The sequence below is a fragment of the Bactrocera neohumeralis genome, chromosome 4, assembly GCF_024586455.1.
Source record: "Bactrocera neohumeralis isolate Rockhampton chromosome 4, APGP_CSIRO_Bneo_wtdbg2-racon-allhic-juicebox.fasta_v2, whole genome shotgun sequence".
NCBI classification, from domain to species: Eukaryota; Metazoa; Arthropoda; class Insecta; order Diptera; family Tephritidae; genus Bactrocera; species Bactrocera neohumeralis.
Genome location: NC_065921.1, coordinates 76,109,093 through 76,132,558, shown reverse-complemented (window position 1 = coordinate 76,132,558; position 23,466 = coordinate 76,109,093). Strand labels below are relative to the sequence as shown.

At 34.3% G+C, this 23,466-nt stretch overlaps 1 protein-coding gene across 3 annotated transcripts in view; it reads left to right on the top strand.

The window, feature by feature from the left end:
• Positions 1-23,177, top strand: part of LOC126756492 (uncharacterized) — a 233,361-nt gene extending 210,184 nt beyond the window's left edge. For all 3 annotated transcript variants that reach the window (XM_050469577.1, XM_050469579.1, XM_050469578.1), the window contains 2 exons: positions 2,493-2,916; positions 20,133-23,177. In XM_050469577.1, the coding sequence (XP_050325534.1) occupies positions 2,493-2,916; positions 20,133-20,952 (1,244 nt within the window). In that variant the 3' untranslated portion in view covers positions 20,953-23,177. The remainder of the gene's footprint in view (positions 1-2,492; positions 2,917-20,132) is intronic.
• Positions 23,178-23,466: the final 289 nt, after the last annotated feature.

Sequence of the window (23,466 nt, the reverse complement as noted above, 5' to 3'; positions counted from 1 at the left end):
GCACGATCACCTCAAATGTACTCTATCGATTTAATTAACAATCTACGTCATTGTGACAGCGTAAATTGGTGCCCTTTAACACACAACTTGAGTAAATTGCTAAACTCAAACACAGCTCAACAGAGGCAGGCAAAGACCAACAACCAACACAGCCAGGTGTAATGCGATACTGTAAGGAACAAGCTGTAAACAAACACACATAAGTGTACAAAACCTTTAGCCTCGTGTAAAGCGCTTTACAACAAGCATTAAAGTACGGTAATCAATCACTTCATTTAATTTTGGGCTTAAATTGTGACAGCTGAGCCCAGAGAGTGGAAGGAGAGTAGCTGATTGACTAAAATAAGTGCGCAGTCTTATGTCAGCGCCTATATTTTCGGGTCTAAATGTATGTAGGCCTATTGGCGTTGAGTTAAGTATTTGCAGCGCTTCCTCAGCACTTAGTAACGAAGCAGAGCTGCACAGTTGCAAGAGTGAGATGAAGAGAGTGATAAACACTTTGACTTTGGCTGACGAAAAAAACAGCTAAAGCAATAATACACAATGCTGACATTCAATAAAAGCTAAGCACACTCACACCTCTGTCTCTTCTAGGATATCATATGTGTCTCGGATATTATGGGCCCGTCAGACGTGTGCCACATTTTGTTTATTGATGATGACAATGACGCGTTGTGGCACGTACGTGTAAGAGACGAATGAGCCGCGTGGCGTTATGCTTTATTGTTTTGCTCCTTAATTTGTTTTGCGGGAGGAGCAGCAGCGCACTGTCAACGCGATTGAATTTCAAGGGCGTATAGACTGCGTAGAGAGAGTTTAGGCTCATGTTATTACTTGAGTATTGTATTTATTTCAATTAAGGTCGTGTTTTGAATAAAGTATTGAATAAGTAACCACACAAGTCAGAAAGCCGCCAATATTGTGCAAAAATATTGCATAAAAAATGGATGCTGAATTGTGCTGAATCACTGCTGATCTATGTTTTTTTAAGTTGGTAATATATTTTAAAAATTTTCAAGTAAATGAAATATAATATACTTAAATATTTTTAAAAATAAGTGTTAAGAGAGTTTAGGATCTAATAGAAGATTATAACAAGCATAAAAGTAGTGCTGAATTGCTCATAAAAGCGCTGAATCATCACAAAATGCAAGTGTTATTATCGATGCCTTTGAGTAACCATTAACTTAAAAAGGTAGTGCTGAATTGCGCTGAATAAAGCTGAATAGCAACGAACACGCTCAAATTTTTAAAATAGATGGGTGAACAATAATTTTATTGTGCTGAATCACTGTGCATCTTTGTCGTTTTAATTTTGTATTTATTTTCCAAACTTTCAAGTAAATGTAATATAATCTTTTTAAACATATCCAAAGTCAGTATTACTTAAACTTAGGACATCCAGAAATTTATATCAAGCATAAAAGTAGTGCTGAATTGCTTAAAAATGCGCTGAATGACCATAAAATAAAAGTATTATCATTATCGACACCTTTGAGTAACCAAAAGCTTAAAAATGTAGTGCAGAATTGCGCTGAATATAGCTGAATGAGGCTGAAGAGCAATGAATAATTCTCAAAATGTTTAAATTAGAACGGTAAACAGTAACGACTGAAGTTCTAAAGGTTTAATTGATTTATATTGAACATTACGGAAAAATTAAAAACTATTACTTTTTCTCAATCAACCTGAACTAACAAGTAGCCAAAAGTACTTCTCAAATAGACTATTTAGCAGAGAAATTTCATAAAATGTCTACAAACAAGCTTTTCTCAATAAAAATCAAACATTACCCATTGATGTAAAATTGGAACCTTTTATGTAAAACAGTTTAGATATAATTGGAAATGCATTCACCTTCCATCTGGTAAATAATATTTTTTGTGCTTAGTGGCACTCGAAAAAATGTCTACTTTCCGTTTGACTTCCCTTTAAGAGCTTAATAGTGCTGAATTTTGCATAATAGCGCTAAATAACGTTTAAAATTTATGGAAACGCTGAATATGGCGTAACTGAATCGTGCTGAATTGTGCTGAATAACGTTTTGTTCAACTAAGAATAAAATAGTAGCGCTGAATAACAGTTAAAATCTAAGGAAACACTAAATATTGCAAAACTGAACAGTGCTGAATTCTGCTGAATAGTGCTGAAAAGAGCTGAATAACAGTTCGCTTGACTAAAAATAAATAGTCGCGCTGAATAACGTTTAAAATCTATGGAAACACTAAATATGGTCTAACTGAATAGTGCTCAATTCTTCTAAATAAAGCTGAATAACCTTTTATTCGACTGAGAGCACTGAATATGAGAAAATCCCTTTTTAAAATTTATTTCGTTGAATATTTAGAGTAAAAAAATGTTTTATACCAAAAACTACTTTTAGATTTAACTTTTTTCTAAAATTCATTTCTATTTATTTCCTTGAAATTAATTTAAACAACAGCCTTTTCACTAAACCTTTCAATTTCCCATTTTGATGCGCTTCATTCCAGGTATACGTCGAGCGAAATTCCTGACTAAACCGCTGCCACCGGAGATCAGCACATTAGTAGCCGGCGAGCGCGATTTAACCTGCCGACATGATTTATTATTACAACAAAACGTTGGCAGTAGTGCTAGCAGCAATGTAAACAATGCAACTACAACACCAACACAATCGACAGTATATGCCGGCGCAACAACAACAGCAACATCGAATGCATCAAACGCAACAACGATTGCAATGTTGACAGCCGGATTGACAGCAACAGCGGCGGCATGTAGCGGTAATGCACCAACAACAACAACAGCTGCTGCAGCAACAGCCAACAACACACAAATGGGCACATTAATGTCCGGCACATCGTCCATGGTCGGTTCGAATGCCACAGTCGACATAATGGAGGATGAAGAAGAGCACGAACAGCAACGATTGGGGTAAGCTGTAAATCTGATTGCGTTGTTATTCTTGTTGTTATTTCTTTGTTTTCTGTGGGATTTTATGTATTTTTAAATGCGTGTGTCCTTTTAGATTGGGCATTTTGTGATATATTCTTTGTATTTGGAAAAATACAATTCGCTGAATTGAGCTGAATGACATTGAAATGCGTTGAATTGCGCAGAAATACAGGAAAAGCAGATAGAATATAGTTTTAAAGAGAGCTGAATGACATTGAAAACGCTGAGTTGCTCTGAAAAGCGCTGAATTAAAAATAATTTGGACATACTGAGGTTTTTAAGTCATGAAAAAGTAACTTCGTTTATTCCAGGTTTAATTTTAAATTGAAATTATTATTGTTTTGTATCTTTAAAAATACAATTCGCTGAATTAAGCCGAATGACAATGAGAACCGCTGAATTTGGCTGAAATGCAAATAAAATATTCTGTTTTCAAGTTTTAAAGTGAGCTGAGTGTCATTGAAAGCGCTGAATTGCATTTAAACGCGCTGAAATAAAAGGAAGGTCGACAAAGTAAGGTTTTAAAGTCGTGAAAAAATTTCGTTTATTTCCGATTAAGTTTTTTTATAGAAATGATAAGTTTTGAATTTTTATGTTGAAAAATACCGTTCGCTGAATTAAACAAAATAACATGGAAAGGCGCTGAATTGCACTGAAAAGCAAATGAATAATTTTTAAAGTTTTGAAGTGAGCTGAATGTCAAAGAAAAGCGCCGAATTGAACCGAAACGCGCTGAAATAAAAGGAATGTAGACAAAATATTATTTTAGTTTCGTGAAAAAACTTCGTTTACATCAGGTTTTATTTTTTTATTGAATTTATTTGTTTTTGATTTGTATTTTGAAAAATATGATTCGTTGAATTAAGTCGAATGACTTTGAAGAGCGCTGAATTGCGCCGAAATGTAAATAAAATATTTTTTAAGGCTTTAAGGTGAACTGAATGACATTGAAACGCGCTGAAATAATAAGAATGGGGAGAAAATATTGTTTCGACGTCGTGAAAAAACGTCGGTTATATTTTTTACTGAAATTATTATTTTTGGACATGTATTTGAAAAAAAAATCTTTCAGCTAAGCTAAATTACATTGAGTTACCCTTAAATGTGTATGAAATATTTTTTAAAGTTTTTAAGGGTACTGAATGACGTTGAATAGCGCTGAATTGCAAGGCAAGGAGAGAAAGTATTGTTCTAAAGTCACAAGGTCATAAATTAATAAATTTGATTATATTTTTTATCGATTAAATGCGCTGAATTAAGCTGAATGAAGTTGCAAAGCGCTGAATTGCACTGAAATACGGGAAAAGTAGACAGCACGTTGTTTCAAAGTATCAAACTACTGGTTCTATTTATTTTTTGTAATTTTTTAAAAAGAAAACTATTTTTTTAGATTTATTCTATGGTCTTGTCCCTGTTTGCGCTGGTTATCGATACATTTCTTCTGACTTTCTTATTCATTTATTTAATTGAACCCTTCGCAAAGCCAATAACTCTTAATGGAGCCACTAACGCGGCGTAACGCCTACAAATAGCTGGGAATATAAAACATACACAGCACCAAAATATGCCGCCAGAGCGAAAGGAACCTTGAAAGCATAAAAAGGGTTTACGAAACTACAAAATAAGCGGACAAATTGTTTTGGCAAATTTTCCTGCCCTTTAACCAACAAAAAGAAAGAGTAAAGCCTCCAGATCAATACAGCACAACAGCCCTCAGGGTAAATGACCACACATCAATAATCAAGCACGAATACAACGTATACATATTTACAAATGAATATACTCACACCCAGATATTTATACATTTAGTACAACACCCATGCAAATTGGACGGCTTGTCCTTTTTCCAGCTGGTGTGGTAACGAAAGCGTTGGAAGTGGAAACAAAGTAAAGTTCAATCCCACGTAATATATCCATGCAAATGTATATGCAAATGTATATACATTGTATGGATATATAGTATACATCATATATATATACACAAGTGTGAATGTAAGCAAATATTTCTTCGATATGCCGTTTGGTAAGCTCTGCGCTCTTCCTACTTGTCTTAATGACAGTGGCGGCATGTTTACCCGGCCGAGTAGTGTTTGTCAACGGCGTTCCTTTTTCCGGCAGTTTTTTGCACTTTTCGCTGCCGTTACGACATCTCACTGTTTGTTTTTTTCTGCTCGCTGTTATTCAGCGTTTTTTGCTTGGTATTTTCGGCATTTTCCTTTGCTTTTACAATCTCTTCCGGTTTCCACGACACGAACTCTTCCTTGTTCAGCAGACAACTTGATTTATAAAGTGGCATACCAACTGTGGGTTGCTTAATGCTTCCTACCGCCGCTTAGGCAAAAAATTATACTGCTTACTAAAGTCTATTCTTCAGCAGCTAAATGAATGAAATTTGCGCTGAACAGAAGAGCTTTATGTGAGCAACAATACCACTGCTATTTCCATATATGAATTTTATAAGGGAAAGCTTTAAAAATATAAGAAAAACACTATACATAAAGAAATTATTAAAAAATTATGCATATGAAAAAGTGCTGAATAGCTGAATAATGACCAAATAACTTCAAATGAGATTATTCGTCTCCAAAACTAAATTACTGATGTTAGTTCTATAAATTTAAGAGTGCTGAATAAGACAAATATGCGCTGAATTCAACATCCCACACTTAGTAAACAGCTATCGGGTCATAGTAATATTTGCAATGTACGCTTACTATGTTTGCATATACAAGTAAAATTTTCAAACACTAACAATTGAAATTCAGCTAAATTTGCTGAACTAAAGACAAATATTTGTTAACAAACATAACAAATTCAAGTTCAAATTGTTAAAAAGCTTACAACACTCAAAAAAAAGCTTTGCTGATTAAAAATTTATTTCGAATATGAGCTGCATTAAGTATATTATTGGTGCTGAATATAGTCCTACTTATTCAGCAATAGGTTTTTGTTTTATTTTGCAAAACATTTAAAGCCTGCTTAAACATTTTTGTAGCAAACAAGATATATTTGAAATGATTTTGGGTTCTCAAGAACCGTCGATAAATGGAGATTATTAATTATAAGGGATGAAGAGCATGGATATTATTTGTTCTTCGTGTTCTTCTTTATATAAGTAATTTGTTTAAATTCTTGCAAATGATGTAAATTTAAAGCTCAAATATTGCTTTGTTGAAGGCGCTGAACTACGCTAAATTGCGCTGAATGGCGCGCTTACTAACAATTCAACTAATTTAGACATAACTATTAAGGAGATTTATGGCTTAACAATATCGAGAATATATATTATGTTTATTTTAAAATCGTAGTCATCAAAACTTCGGGGTTTCATTGAAAATCAAAATTAAAATAACGTTTTCTTAATTAACAGTAGTATATTTACAAATAATTCTTAAGTATATATGTATAAGAGGTATAAACGATGCGCTGAATTGATTCATATGTAGCGGAATTGAAGCTGAATAATGCCGAGCACGTTAAGATTCTAATAATCTGAAGTATATTTGCATAAGAAGTAGAAATTATGCGCCAAATATGCGCTGAATTATTTCACATGTGGCTGAATTGTAGCTTAATAAAGCTAAAAGAGTTACGATTCTAACAACCATAAGTGTATGTACATGAGAAGTATAAATAATGCAGCAAATATGCGCTGAATTAACTCGTATGTAACTGAAACTAAATAACCCTGAATTAGTTAAGTCTCGATAACGCATCATTATAATACAATACTTTCAAGTAAATCTTAAATAAATTTACATGGGAAATATAAATGATGAGTAAAAATTGCGCTGAATAAATTCACCTGCAGCTTAGTAATGCTGAGTACGTTAAAGATAGAACAATTTTCGGTAATATGTCATTATATTACAATATTTGCACATAAATTTTGATTATATTCAAATGAGTAGTTTAAATGATGTGCTAAAATTGCGCTGAAGTAATTCATATGTAGCTGAATTGCGCTAAATGCGTTAAAATTTCAATAAATTTGGGTAATAGGTGTTTGTATTTCAATATTTGCAAGTAAATTTTGCGCTGAATCGATGCATATGTTGCTGAATTGCGCTGAATGCGTTAAAATGTCACCAATTTTCGGCAGTATGTCATTAAAAGTAACTTTTCATTAAGCACCAATGACTTAAGTATTATTTATCTTTCTCAAATTAGGTTAACCAATAACGAAAAACCAAAAGCAATGCAAAGACTAATTTATGTTAATATCTTGTAACTGATATGTGTGTGCTGGTACTCAGGCGTATTCAATAACAAAAACTGACTATATAAATCTTTCCACTCAGACTCGTACTCACTTACTCACTGCCACGCAATCCTTGCCAGCAATTTGTCAATGTACAACGGCACTCTCACGAAGTAAAGTAATTCAATACAACGAATTTAATGTAAGACACACAAAAAAATCGTAGAAATATCTAAACGTCTAGTCGATTAATGTTCGACATGATTGGTACAAATTGCTGATTGCTGGCAGACGCGACATTTGGAAATGGATTTGGCATTGGAAATGAAAACGAAATAAGAAACGAAACAGGTGCACGATGAGCAACCCTACGTCTTTGGGTGGGGTACAACACATGTATTTTGCGCTAAAGGAGTAGAAATCTAGTAAACGACTGTTTTCGTAGACTATCGTGCTAGAAACTCTTAACATGAAATAAGCACGAACTCTATTAAGGAACGATGGCAGCTGTGCAGAGAAGCGCGCAGACAATGTAGAATTAAGTGATTAACCGTTAGACACCACTGTGCACTCGCGTTTAATGGCGTTGACCTTAATTACGGTGCATTGGCATGTAAAGGAAAGTTAACTCACGACAATATTTATTAACAAATACATCAAATGGGCTTCATTGTTTTTGTTTAACAGGTGTCAACTGACGAAGCGTTGAAGTTAATTGAAAGGCAATAAAATTAAAAGTATTGTGTAGAGTGAGGTAAGGTGGGTGAAATGTAAGGCCATGGAGTAATTAGTGTGAATGGAATTAATGGGAATTTGGTTTTTAGGAAAAAGGATAAAAAGAAAGTTAAATAAAGAGGGTAATGAAGTTAATAGAACGGTTAATAAATGTAAATTTATTTTTGAGAAGTAAGAACCTGTAGTTCACGTTGGGAATTTCAGTATTGTGACATACTAAATTTTTAGTCAAACCATGGGAAATAAACGAAGACTAAGCACTCTACTCTCCGTCTATATTTGTAGTGTATTAGTCCTTAATTTTTCAGATATTGCTCTGAAATTTTGCATACGTCGTTTTCTCCTCAAGAACCTGTTCATTTACTACATAGGTCATTATCGCATCATTATATCATATAGCCGCCATACAAACTGAGCGATCGGTATGAGGTTGTTGTAAGGAAAACTTTTTAACTTAGAGAGATATCATCACAAAATTTGGTATGGTTTATTGCAAAGCATAATGCTACAAATATTTTAAAAAATTTTGAGATCGGATCACTAGATCATATAGGTGCCATACAAACTGCACGATAAAAATACCTTTGGGGAGAACTTCTTGTAGGGAGAACTTCTTTATTTGAAGAGATGTCTTCACGAAATTTGTATGGACAACTTTTTTGTTTACAAGATATGCACAAAATTTGGTAGACAGCAGCTACAATATTTTAAGAAATTTTTATGATCGGATCAATACTGCATATAGCTGCCATACAAACTGAATGATAAAAATCAAATTCTTCTAAGGAAAACTTTTTATTTCATTAAGTATCTCCACCAAACTTCACGACGATTGTTGCATAAGTTGATGCTATTATATACTGAGAAGTTTTGTGGATCGGATCACTATATCATATAGCTGCCATACAAACTGAACGCTCGCAATCCAGTGCTTGTGTGGAAAACTTTTTTATTTTTAGAGCTGCCTTCATGAAATTTCGCATGAGTTATTATCTAAATAAATTTTACAATGTCTGTAGAAATTTCTTAGATCGGATCACTATATAATATAGCTGCCATACAAACTGAACGATCAAAATCAAATTTTTCTGCTGAAACGTTCTTTTAATTGTAAAGGATGTTATCAGTACAATATATATATTCAGTACAACCGAAGTTAATGTTTTCTTTCTAGTTTTTATATAATCTCTACCATCTCTTCTTCTATTAAATAATTGCTCCAACTTTAATCTCAACCTCAAGCTCTACCCAATTTTCATATGTATTAATACCCACCATTTCATAGTTACACCGCCACTGCCTACGCGCATCAACATTTCCAACCAAATAGTCACGAAAAAATTACAATCACAAAATAAGCTACAATTAATAGACCTGCTTTCAAGTTAAGCTACAATTAATTACTTACATTGCCCAACGAAGCAAGACTAAGTGAATGAAACGTACGCTTACGAATGGCAAAAGCAATCTATAAATAATTGAAAAAGCAACAGCCCAAAAACGAAAGACAGCATGAATCAATAAAGGCAATTTGACGTACATATGTATAATTGCCATTATATCATGCCAAATACAACAAAAATACAATATAATAGATGACGGCGCGCTGGTGGCTGAATTGTTGCTGCTACTCGAGCTGCTACACGTCGTGGGTAGCAAAACTTGCAGACTACACTACTGAAACGTGCAATATTTCGTTGCTAACATGTATGGACATGTATAAAATATGTGTAGTGACAAATAAAGTGGTGCTGTTTACGAAAACGAAGGCGAACAACAATCATTCACTCGTGCTCGAATAACAACTTCATATGTTAGCTACTTTTATACTTATATATGTATGTATATATGTATTAATTATACATATATAGTTACTGTTTTGTATGTATTTATTATCAAATTTTGCTTTAACTAGCTCAAACTGCCAGCATTTCTCAATTAATGCCACTTAAATCAGCTCCTCGCTGTTCAATTCGCTTTGGCCACCATGGCGTATGCGTAACTTTTAGTTTCTCTAATTAAAGTAGTTTGCGTTGGATTAAATATCGTAGCATATTATAAATAAATCAAAATATGTGATATTAAGTAAATATAAATTCTTATAACATATACTTATAAATATGTATATCATACAACTATATATCATATATCATATAATCATTATTAATAAGAAGTTAATGCATAAATCATGACGAAAATCGGCGAGGCGTTTGTGAGAAGTTGCTATTAAGCATATATTTAATGCCTTTGTTAGTGATAGATGTGCCCATAAATAGAAAATTACACTGCGTTTGACTATAGACTCCATCCATTAAAGTATTACTTGTGCCAAAATATATTTAAAATAATATTACGGCTTTCCTTCGCTTGATATTCATAAGAAATTTTAAGGCTGAAGAATAAATATCAGTATATTCGGTGACAGTTATTAAAATTTGTGTGCTAAATGAAGGAATTTTATAATTTTTACCAGCAGAATAACCAAAGATTGTTTTTCACAATAATTTTCTGTTGCGTTTGTTGGGTGGGAGAGAGGTCATCGTTGAGTTTATTATTTTTCAAAATAATATAGCATTATATTGGAATTGAACAGGCTTGAAAATAGTTTCCTAAATAGTTTTCGCGATGATTAAGTGTAATTAAAGAACTTAATACAGTAACGAACCTGTCACTGACTAACAAATATATCGAAACTGCATATGTGACCTGGTCTACGGAAAGGGGGCTTAGGTGTCAAAAACTCAATTTTCACTTTTTAGTTGATTCGGATGGAAGATGAGATTTTTAACAGCTGTTTCCCAGAAAACTAGTTTTCGCACGTTAGCTCCCTTTTCCCTTTTCGTAGACCAGGTCACATATGTATATAAATCTTGCCAGAGCAATTCTGTTCAGTTGTGCTTTTGAAGTATTATTATATGATATATCAATCTGCAATTTCGCACACAATATTTTTTCCTTAAGTAGCTCCGTATTTGTCAGAACCGTCGATTTGGAACCATTATTGGATATAGCTGTCATACAAACTGTTCGATCAAAATCAAGTTCTTGTATGGAAAACTTTTTGTTTGGCAAGCTATCTTCAAGAAATTTTGCACATATTAGTCTCTTAGGTAGAACTAAAATCCTCAAGCAAATTGTTCAGTTCGGGCTACTTTAACATATAGCTGTCATGCAAACTAACAGATCAAACTCAAATCCTTATATGACAACCTCTTTTATTTGACAATGTATATTCATGAAATTTCGTAGAGAGTAGTCTCCAAGGCAAACCTCAAATCTACGAAAAAATTATTCAGATCGTTGCACTATAACATATAGCTACCATACAAACTGATCGATCAAACTGAAGTCCTTATATGAAAACTACCTTTATATAACAAGATATCTTCATGTTAATCGGTATAAATTATTATACCTGGCAACGCCATATTATGCGAGAAAATTGTTGAGATCGGCCCAATATAACTTATAGCTGCCATACAAACTGATCCTCCAAATTAAGTTGTTGTATAGAAAACTTTTATAGTTGAAAAGCTATTTTCAAGAAATTTCGTACAGATTAGTCTCGAAGATATACCTAAAATCTCCGAAAAATTTTTTGAGATCGGTGGACTATAACATATAGCTGCCATACGAATTGATCAATCAAACTCAAGTCCTTATATGAAAACCTTTTTTATTTGTCAGCATATCTTCATTAAAATTGGAATAAATTACAAACTTAGGTAACGCCATAAAATCCGCATAAATTGTTCAAATCTGTCCACCATAACTTATAGCTGCCATACCAACGCTTCAATCAACCTCAAGTTTCATACTTTTTTCTTTGCGACGGGTTCACTTTTTGCTTGTTTTCTCTTTAAGCTATTGTTGTCACGTAAATATTTCATTTGCTCAACTGTTGTCATGTTTTTGAAATTTTTATTTTCCTGTATTGATGCCGCTCGCAGTAACTGACATCTTAGATATGCAATTCGTGACTTAAAACGACACGTCTGCGGTTTTCTTGGCACATTTCTGGTGAATAGTAGCTTGAAAGGCACATATGCCACATGGTGGAACACACATGCATACGTGTAACCATATTACTGTTGTGTGTTTTGTCAGCTTCGAGTTACTTCCTAGATGCTATTGTGACAATTGGAGAGCAGCTGTGGCTCTTTACTACATTTTAAAGTGATATCGGAGTTTAAATATTCAAAAATTTTATTTTGCTCAAATATTTCATATACTTTAAGAACGTAAAGTGCTGAGAAAAGCTTGTATTGGGTAGTCGAAAAAGTCTTTTCGTATTTTTTAACAAATTTTAACTTATTTTTTTTGGATTCTCACCCTTCCATCACTATATGGTATGACACAATGTAATTGGTAACACTGGAGTTATACGACTGCAACTACATATATTGACAAAATACGAAAATACTTTTTCGACTAACTTTATTTATTAATTTTAAAGAGACTGTGAGCCACAAATATCTTCTTTCCGACATATTAACAGTGGAATGGCAGTTCTTTTGTTTATAAATCATACTTATATACAAACATTTGTGGTTAATAATATACATTATAAATGCTATAAGTACACCTTGCTCACAAAACATCGTACAGCACTTTATACAACTACTTTCTACACTCCTTACCAGTTACGATTTGCTCCAACCTCTTAGATATTTATGCTTCAAGCGCGCCTGGCTAGCCCTTCCATGCCAAATCCACGTCAGCGTTCAGCTGCTGTAAGGTTTATGCGCCTGTTTTATATAAGCAGTGTTTATGCGCCATATACAGTTTTATATAATACGTAACATGCTTGTTTAAAGCCGATATATAAATTTGAGATGATAAGTTTTCGCTCTGTCTGCTGGCATATAAATGAAATTTAATAAATATAAGAATGCACAAGATTTATTTATCGATGTTTTTTTGCCTTTCATGTTCTTGCTTTATTTGCTCGTCAGGCACCGCACTCATAAATATACAAGCACTGGTATGTCTGGTTGCGCGTGGTTTGTCTGCAGACTGAGTGTTATGTGTGTGTGTGTTCTGTTTGTTTTATGCAGCTCTTATATGAAACATATTTCCTTGGCAGCTGTTTGCATCAACGCTTGCCCTTTGGAAAGTGATTTTATTCATGGAATTAGTTTGCAATGCAATTCGAGTACAAAATTGCTTTGCTCTTTCATTTATTTCGTAAACAACTTGCAGCTGCCAGTTCAAATCAAATCATGGTTATATGTATTAATGTTATTTTTACAGCGCATTTCATTAAATAATTGGGTTGGAATTGGGTATTGATGAGTGTAAGCTTCTGGTCTACTGTTTTTTATTAATTTGTTATCGATTTGAGGTTTTTTGGCATAAAAAGTCTTAGATAAAAGACTAAAGGAATTGCTTTGATAAATGTTGCTTTGCATTAACTATTGGCGCTTTTGTAGTTTATCATTGCTTTTCTGACAATATAGATCATCTGCTTCTGGCGGTTCTTTCTCTGCTTACACAACAGCGAGAGATACGTGGGCAAGACAAAGTCGTTTAAAATGGAGTGAAGTGGGCTTTTTAACGGATAGATCGAGGTTAAGGGAGAGGGTAGGAGGTATTGTCTTTTGTAGAGAGATTTCATTAACTCTAAGTTCTGGCTATCAGATCATTATAGCGTCTTTGCTCTGCGAATGGCTGATAACTTTCTACGACGTGGTGGTGTAGTATATATACTAAAGCTGATTCTAAGCGATCAACCTTCAATATTTGCCTTGTCTTGGTCTGATTCATGGCCATACAGAAACGTGTTAAGCAAGAGATAGCTTGGTTTGGTTAGTTAGGGTGAAGAGTAAGTTCCTGTGAGGATCTCTAGTGAGGATCTCACTAAAAAAGCTACGAACGCCGGGCCTTTTTGATACCGAAAACTCCCAAGTACTGTTTAAAATGACCTTGCTAAATCGAAAAAGACTTATGAGCGTGTCATAAATTTGTTGAATTGTCTATTTCGTCTATTTGATTCGTTTAGCTGCCTCGCCCGCATATGGCTGCGAAGCTATTTCAATCTCAGTTTCACTGAGCAGGCATGACCTCACCTTCCTTCATATAATATTAAAAAATTCCGAGAAGATTTATAGCTTTATCTCAAGCCTATTTGACAATATCGAGTAAGAACTCCTACGCATACATTTTTGGTAGAGCAAGTAGAGTAATGAATACCTTGCGTTCTGCACTAGATCAGAAGGTTCCCGCAGTCGCACAAGAGCTTATTGTTGAGCAATGCCTGTTAAGCAAAACGACAAAGGAGATACAACTCATTCTTAATCCAGTGTAATTGGGCCAAGGCTTCCATCTCATGTGAGCTTATCGCCTTTGTAGTTTCCAGCGACCAGATCAGGCACACAAACGAGTCTGCTAACAACGTAGCTTGACGCTATTCATAGAGAGGATAGAACCTACTTGACTAATATTAATCGCACAGTAAGCAAACTCAGCGATAATATTGCGGCTTCCTGGTACAGGCAGGACTTCGGTGTCATATATCGCAGCCACTTCTTCTTACAAAACGCTACAGCGATCCGGTGAGCTGAAACTATGCTTTACGGGAATATCCTTTGAGAAAAATCACCCTCCAACTTTCCTCCGCTCGTCCGCCTATCTATCTGCATGCGAATTAGTGATTCAGTTTTGTAAATATTACAAATTTTCGCACACATCATTTTCTCCTTAAGTAGCTGCACATTGATCGGAATCGCCGTTATTGGACCACTAAAGCATTTAGCTGTCATACAAACTGAACGATGCGAATTAAATGCTTGTATGAAAAACTTTTTAATTTGACGAGATATCTTCACAAAATTCGGCAAAAATTATTATTTACGCTAGTTGTATAATTAGCGAAAAAATGGTTCAGAACGGTTCACTATAACACATAGCTGTCATACAAACCGAACGATGAAAATTAAATGCTTGTATGAAAAACTTTTTCATTTGGCGAGATATCTTCACAAAATTTGGCACAGACTATTACCCAAAGCAATGCTATAATCCCTGAAGATATTGATTAGATCGGACTACTGTAACATATACCTGCCATACAAGTCGAACGATCAAAAATGAGTTTTTGTATGGAAAACTTTTTTATTTGATAAGGTATATTAACGAAATTTGTTGCAGATTAATATATAGCCTGAGGCAATCGGTTGACTGTAGCATATAGTTGCCATACAAACTGACCGATCAAAATTTAGTCCTTGTAAGGAAAACTTTTTTATTTGACAAGATATATTCACGAAATTTGGCACGGATTATTACCCTAAACAATGCGTTTTAATACTCGAACATTTTGTTCAGATTGGTCCACTATAACATATAGCTGCCATACAAGCTAACCGATTAAAATCTCAAAAAATCTGAAAAAGTTAGTATTTTTCCTAGGTTAGAGCAGTCTCGGATTTGCTCATCAAACTCTGTAAATACTTTTATCTTAATATAAAAAAATACAAATGTATTTCCTTATAACTAAGCATATAAATAGAGACCTTATTATTAAATAAATCCTTAATATCCGGCCAAACTCCACCAAGCTGTATTGTAGTTATAATTTATTTGAAAATAAAGCTATCAACCGCAAACGCCAGTCACAACAAGCATAATAACATTTTGATTTTCAACATCATAAATCATGCCGAAAATAAGCGAGAACTGCGACGATGACAAGCAGCAATTTCAAAAGTCAATACAGCGCACAACACACCGACAAACACACACAGCACTACGATTGTGTGTGTGAGCGCATGCCAAGCTCTAAAGCCGAAAACTATGCAAATTGCTGTGCTAAGCAAAAGCTGAGACCAAACAAAAGTAGTAAAGGCAAAGGCATATGTTTTCATATATGTATGTGAGGGAGTGTAAGCAAGCATATGTGTGGTTTAGCAAAATGTCACGTATACGCCATGTGCGGTCGGTAGCCATGGTGGAATTGCGACCGCCGCAAGGGTTAGGGACAGACTGTAAATGACTATTTCGTTTTGTGATTGTTTAGATATTAAATTGAGCACAACGATGCGATCATAGTGCTTGGCAGGCGAATGAAAAACAAGATAAATTGAATGCTCAATAAAACAAATGAAAAAGCAATTGGGTGTGCATATGTAAAAACGGATGAAGTGATTAGTGTAGGCGGCTTACAGAAAAAGGGGTTCACAAGGCATGCAAATATAGCAAATGGTTAAGGGTTTCTTATGCAATGGATAGTAGAGACAGTAATATTAAAAAAAGTGCTAAGGAAGGGATGATTACGAGCTGAAAGCGTTTAGTTTTCGGTGGGTAAAAGTGGTGTGGAAATGTTAGTTAGAGAGATAACGAAAATAAATCGTTGCAACAGTTTCAAAGAAAATGATGCGATGAAGATTGCGCACAAATTAAAATTTCAGTTCGGTTTTTAATCGGTTAAAATCAGCATTAGGGAGGTTTAAATTTTCTTAAAATTTTAATTCGTCGAAATTCTCAAGATAAAAAATATGAGTATCAGATAAGTACGTTTATAAAATTAAAGCAAGTCTTCAGTCCGAGTATGGTGTTGACATATATTATAGGTGACGAGTTCGATATGGTTTCATATGCAACAAAATAACTCATCCCCGCATCCCATATACTTCAAAAGTTAAATTACCGAAAATTGTCTCCCCAGAAATTCCAAAATGCCATAACACGTATGAATTTTAAAATTTTATAATTTTTAAATAATGTTTTCATTTACTTTAAAAATTTAATTAATTTTTTTTAATATGTGGCAACACATTCCTCAAATAATCGTTGCAATGAAATTTGAATTATGCTTCATCCGATATTTCTCAAACACATTTAATTCAGTTTATTTTATAATTTTTTAAACATTTATTTTTAACAGATGGCAACCCTAAATAACATACCCACCGTGTTCCCGCTTAAATTTTTTATTTTTAGTTCTGACTCGCAGTAGTCAATTTTCTTTGCAAATTGAATCAAATATTCTTTAAATATGTACATATGTATGTACATATGTGGCAACACTTTTTTCAAAAAATTTGCTAACAAAAAACTTTTCTTCAACTTCTGCGTTATTAATATTATACTACATCCAATATTTCTCAAACACATTTAATTGAATGTATTCTATAATTTTTTAAACATTTATTTTTAACAGCTGGCAACCCTTAAATAGTATATCACTGTTTTTTTGCTTAAATTTCTTAATTTCTAAATCTGGCTTCCAGTATTAAATTTTCCTCCTAAATTCAAACAAATATTTTTAAAATATGTGGCAACACTTTGTTCAAAAATTTTATAAACAGAAGCATCTCAACATCTTCGACTTCTGTAGTTTCAATATTCATTTGTAATATTTGATTTCTTTTTCCAAATTCTTTCATGACTAAATATGTAAAAAAGTGGCAGCACTTCAAAAAATAATTTATCGTTTTTTTTAACTAGTTCTAATTTCTACCCGTTTTATTCAATTTACTTTGTAAAATTAATTAAATTTTTTTCTAAAACATATGAATGTGGCAACACTCAAAAACTGAACCAGCAAATATATTTCTTCATCTTCTAAAGGTTCAATGTTCATTTTGTAATATTTGACTATTCAACCAAATTCATTTGAGTCCAAAAATTTAAAGAGGTGGCAGCTCTTCAAAAATAGTATGTCCATGTTTTCTTAAAGGTATTGAGTTTTTATTTCCGATTCGATTCAATTGATTTCTTTTAACCTAATATTTTGCAAACATGTGGCAACACCTCTCTCAGAAAATGAATAAATAAATCAATACAAATATTTTTTCAGCCTCCATAAATTTGTATATTCATTTCGTAATATTTAATTTTTTCCAAAGAATTCATTGGAGTCAAAAGCTTTAAACAGATGGCAGCTCTTTAATAACATTATGCCGGTGTGTTTTCTTTAAACCATTGAATTTTAATTTCCAGTATTATTCAATTAACTTCAACATTTTAATCTAATATTTTTCAAACATGTGGCAACACTTTTCTCAAAAATTGAACCTCAAAATATATTTCTTTAACCTCTATAGTTTCAATGTCCATTTTGTAGCACTTGACATCTTTCCCCAAATTCATTTCAGTAAAAAAATTTAAAGAGGTGGCAGCTCTTCAAAAATTATATATCATAGTTGTCTTTTAAAGCTTTTGAGTTTCAATTTCAAATTCGATTCAATTAAAGTAATGTTTTTAATCTAATATTTTTAAAACATGTGGCAACACCTCACTCATAAATGAACACAAATATTTCGTCAACCTTTTGTTGGTTTTGTTCATTTTGTAAATCGTTGTCTCTTTATTAAAATTTAATTGAAATAGGTGGCAATACTTCAAATGTATTATATCGGTGAAATTTCTTAAACTTACGGTTTTAATTTTAAATTTTCAATAATTTGTTTACTCGTCAAATTTAATTTAATATTTGTTTTGCCCGTCAAAATACTTATACCCAATAAAAATATTTATCCAAATTAATTTAAAACAAGTGGCATCCGTTGTAAAATTATTTTTCTAAACATTTTTTCGGAACAACTCCTACTTGCGACTTATTACATAGTCATTAACTGATCTTAAAGTGCATAAAATAATTTAAGACAAGTGGCAACTCTCCGTAAATATACATTTAAGTGTAATTTTCTTGAATTTCATTTTGTTGGCGCTTATTTGGCGTTAGTGCATAGAAGATCGTTATGTATTAAATACATTTTTATAACAAGTGGCAACACTCTCCCTTAATATTTTAAAGCTTTTAAAAGTGCTGGTGAGTTTTTTCAATTCGAGCATGTTTTCAAGTGTAGTTTTGCTAAAAATTTTTATTTTCAAATTAACAATTTCATCTTCTTATAGTTGCCTATATAATAAGTAACAAAGGTAGCCACCTTTCGAAAATTTTTTTTAAGTATGACTTCCTTCAACGTATTTATGTTGGAGGTTGCTTAGTAGTAGTTACATAGTAAATCGTTTTATATTTAGTGCATTTCTTCATTTAGGTAAGTGGCAACCCTACACAACAATTTCTTTCACTTTTAATAATACTGTTTAATTTTACAAACAGAAAATAGTATCCAGTTTGATTTGCTTAAAAGTTTTTACTTACAAAGTTGTTATAAAACAAATAATTTTAAAACAGGTGGCAACCATAGTTCATTTTTAATTACAATTTTCTTGAGCTGCCAGTTTTGTGTTCTCAAACGTCTTGACTTACAAAGTTGTTACAAAACAAATATTATTTAAACAGGTGGCAACCCCAGTTTAGTTTTAAGTGCAATTTGCTTGAACTACATACTTGCGATTGCGGCTAATTTAGTAGTAATAATTTATTCTATTGTATTAAATAGCTTGTAATAGTATTAATACAATATTTACAACAAGTGGCAACCCTCCACAATAACTTCTGTATGAGTTAAAAGTCCCTTATGTTTTTAAAACTCCTAAAATTTTCAAGTATATTCTCCATAAAACTCTTTACTTGCAAAGTAGTTATAATAAAAATTATTTTAAAGCAGGTGGCAACCCTAGTTTAGTTTTAAGTGAAATTTTCTTGAACTATCTGAGGTTGCGGCTTATTTAGTACTAAAAAGTTTATTTTATAGTCATAATAAAATTGATTTTATAACAGGTGGCAACCCTACTTCGTTTTTAAAAGCATTTTTCTTGAACTACTTGTGGTTCCGAGTTATTTAATATTAATAAGTTTATTTTATATCGCATAAAAATTTTTAAAACTGGTGGCAACCCTCCTTAAATTTTATTTTACCTTTCCGTAGCCTTTATAAAAGCTATTTAACTTATTAATTCTCATACACAAATCATTTTTAATAAAATTACTAAAATATTCCAACCATTATGAGAAAGTAAAGGAATATAGTGGCCGTAACGAGATGTACACTGAGGAAATTTTGTGTAAATCTTTACTGGATAACGAAAATTTCTTGTTTGCAACAGTAGAAGGTTGGCATAAGAGGCTTACAACTTTGTCTTATACTCAACAAAATTATGCCAAGCTGAGTCTAATGCAATTAGTTCATCAAAAGCTTTCGCAAATGAATGTATGTAGTAACAGTTATGTAATGAATAGAGAGAACCAAGATAGAGATAGCGAATATGTGCAGATTGAAAGCTACGGCAAACTGTTATGAGCTTAAGGATACTTTTAAAAGCAAACATTAACTCAAAAATTATTTCAAAAAAGTTTAACTGTAAAAACTAAAAACTAAATATTTTTCCCACTCTTACTCTCTTCCAGCAACTGCCCACACGGCACACCATCACGCGTACCACTCATCTCTGGCAGCAGCAGCGCCATCAACGCACACAGCAACGCCGGCAACACAGACGAAGAGCAAAGGGGCGCACGCAGTCTCTTCAATGCCACCGCAGCCTCCTTCCATCGACACACACTAAACACCTTCCAACGCAATGTGGCGGCACGTAAATCAACCACATATGCCGCAACACGACGCGCCGGCTGCAACATGCACGTAACAAGCCACCGAAGTGGGAAATCGAGCAGCTGTTATGGCGACACAGCCACCGAGACCTCCGACGACGAGGAGATGGAAGCGGAGGCGGCGTACATGCAACGTGACGCCAAAACTGGCGAACAGTTCCGCTTAACAAAACTCAACAAAGGCAACAAGCAAACAAAGCCAGATGAACAGACTGCCTACTGTGATACCGATGCGACTGCCGACGAGGCTGAGGACGACGAGACCGCCTCGAATGCCGAGGCCGAGACGGAGGAGACCGGCGCACAGGTGCCCATCAGCATTGTGCTGCTCATACTCATCTGCTACATATGCTTGGGCACGGTGATTTTCGCCTTCTGGGAGAATTGGTCCATTGTGGATGGCGCCTACTTTTGTTTTGTCACCTTGACCACCATCGGCTATGGCGACTTCATGCCCGAACGCACCTTCCACGGACCGCATGTGCAGCTCTTCGCTTGCTGTGCCTATCTCTTGCTGGGCCTGGTCTTGGTCGCGATGTCTTTCAGCATACTAGAGACGCAGCTAATGTGGAAGTGCAAACGGATTGCGGTGCGACTGAAGTTGGCCAATGATTGATAGTGGCGGCGCTTGTTGGCGCGTCGCAGCAGCGCCGGTGCGGTGGCGCAGTTTTTGTAGTATGTAAACGGCAGAAGAGGCAGCGGAAGTAGCAGAAAAGTTAGTTAGTAAGTTGAAGTGTTAGCAGTAGGAAGTAAATGAGCAGGGAAAGCGTTAAATAATAATCTAGACGTACATACAAAGATCTAAGTTAAGTAGCGGTTAATTAGTGGTTAGTTGAGCGCTGTAAATATTTTTGCTGTAAAAGTGCGTACGACCATTTGAAGTTTTAGTTAAGCGTTTTATTTACCTATGTTGGTTTAGCGTTAGCTTAGCGCGTAAGTTAGAGACGACATAAGGCGCTTAGAGCTTAGCGTAAAGCTTGTAGTTAATGCTCAATGAAAGCTCACTGCATGCTATGGATGGAAACAGAAAAATGTCTCTCTTAAAGTGGGCCAAGGTTGTGATAGCCTAGTGAGCCCATTTAGTAATTGAATGCCTGGAAGCAGTTTTGTTCAAACTGATTTTCATCTTCAAAGTACTTTCATAAGTCCAAGCTCATCGAAACAGCTAGCTTCCTGGAACATCGATTTGATCACGAAACGATTAAGTGGTTCATCACTAACCTTGGTCAGACGAAACCTTATAGTTCAAGAACATATATATATAACGTTCTTAGATGAATATCATATCTAATATTGAAAACTATTTTTTAAAGAACTCTTCGAAACCAGTGTGCATTACCAAACGTGTTTCCAGCTTCACTTTGAGTTGCCTTGACTTGACTTTGACCGCAACATGAAAAGTTTGAGATTATAAAGCAGGTCCTTCTTCTTATTTATTGGCGTAGACACCGATTACGCGGTTATAGCCGAGTATACAACAGCGCGCCAGTCATTATTTCTTTTCGCTGTTTAGCGCCAATGGAGATTCCAAGTGTAGCCAGGACCTTCTCCACCTGGGCTTGCCAATAAATAAAGTATCACAAATTTTCCGCAGATGATTTCGCACGAAAACTCGTAACGTCGACTCATCAGATTTTGTCATCGTCCATGCCTCTGCACCAAATAACAAGGATTATGAGTGGCTTACCGAATTCTGTCTTTTTTCGTCGAGAGGTAATTTTACTTCTCAATTGCCTACTCAGTCCGAAGTAGCACCTGTCGGTAAGAGTCATTCTGCGTTGGATTTCGAGGCTGACATTGTTGTTTCTGTTATTACTGATTCCAAGATAGACGAAATTATCTACGACTTCGAAGTTATGACTGTCAACAGTGACGTGGGAGCCTAGTCGCGAGTGTGACGACTGTTTGTTTGATAACAGGAGATATTTCGTCTTGCTTTCATTCACTACCAGACCCATTTTCATCGCTTCTTTATCCAACCTGGAGAAAGCAGAAATAAAGGCGCGGTTGTTGCGGTCAATGATATCAATATCACCGGCGTAAGCCAGCGGTTCTACACTTTTCTAGAACATTGCACCTTTTCTCTTCAGATATGCACCTCGAGTTATTTTCTCCAGCAGCAGATTGAAGAAGTCGCACAATAGCGAGTCGTCATGTCTGAAACATCGTTCGGTATGGAACGACTCGGAGAAGTCCTTCCGGATCCTGACGAAGCGTTTGATACTGCTGAACGTCAGTTTACACAGCGGTATGAGTTTTCCGGGATACCAAATTCTGACTGCATGCTGTCCAAAACACATTTGAAATCGACGAAGATTTGTGTCGAGTTCGTGTATATACAGACGGACAGATAGACAGACGGACGGACATGGCTAAATCGTCTGAGCTCAACATACTGCTCATATACTTTATAGGGTCTCCGACGCTTCCTTTTGGGTGTTACAAGCATCGTGACAAACTTAATATACCCTATTCAGGGTATAATAAGCTCAAATATGAAATGTATATAGAGTAGTAAATAAATATATGTATGTAGATATATAGATTTAAAGTTATGTAAATTAAAGTATTCTTAACGAATATAAATATAAGAAATAAATAAATTGTAGAAAAAATACGAAGCAATTGTCTATTAGTAAGCTGACGAACAAAGCAGTTAAGCTGTAATACAATAACGGTAAAAAACGCTGAAAATGAGAGAGCATATAAAGAGTTAAAACAAAAACTTATAACAATATTCATAATAAACACAAAAACAATTTCGATGTAAAGCAAAACCAACCAAAAAATACGAAGAGTAAAAGATAATAGAATAAAATTATTAATTTTTAAAAGACAAAATTTGCTTGTATTTTATTCATTTCCATGATATTTCCACAACGACTACCGCTTCTTTTAATTCTGGTCCCTTAATGACTACTGATCATGTGGCTTCAGAAGAATGTTCGCACAAAGTGATGCATTTTATCATTCAATGAGATTCATGAGCATGTGGGCAACAATGGCTAAGTTAAGTTAAGTTAGATTTCGATTACAACTACATTTTCAACTACAGTACCGCAGTGAACTCAAGACCAATACATAGTGTCGAAATGGATAGTCTCCACGCTAAAAGAAGCTCCGCTCCTAA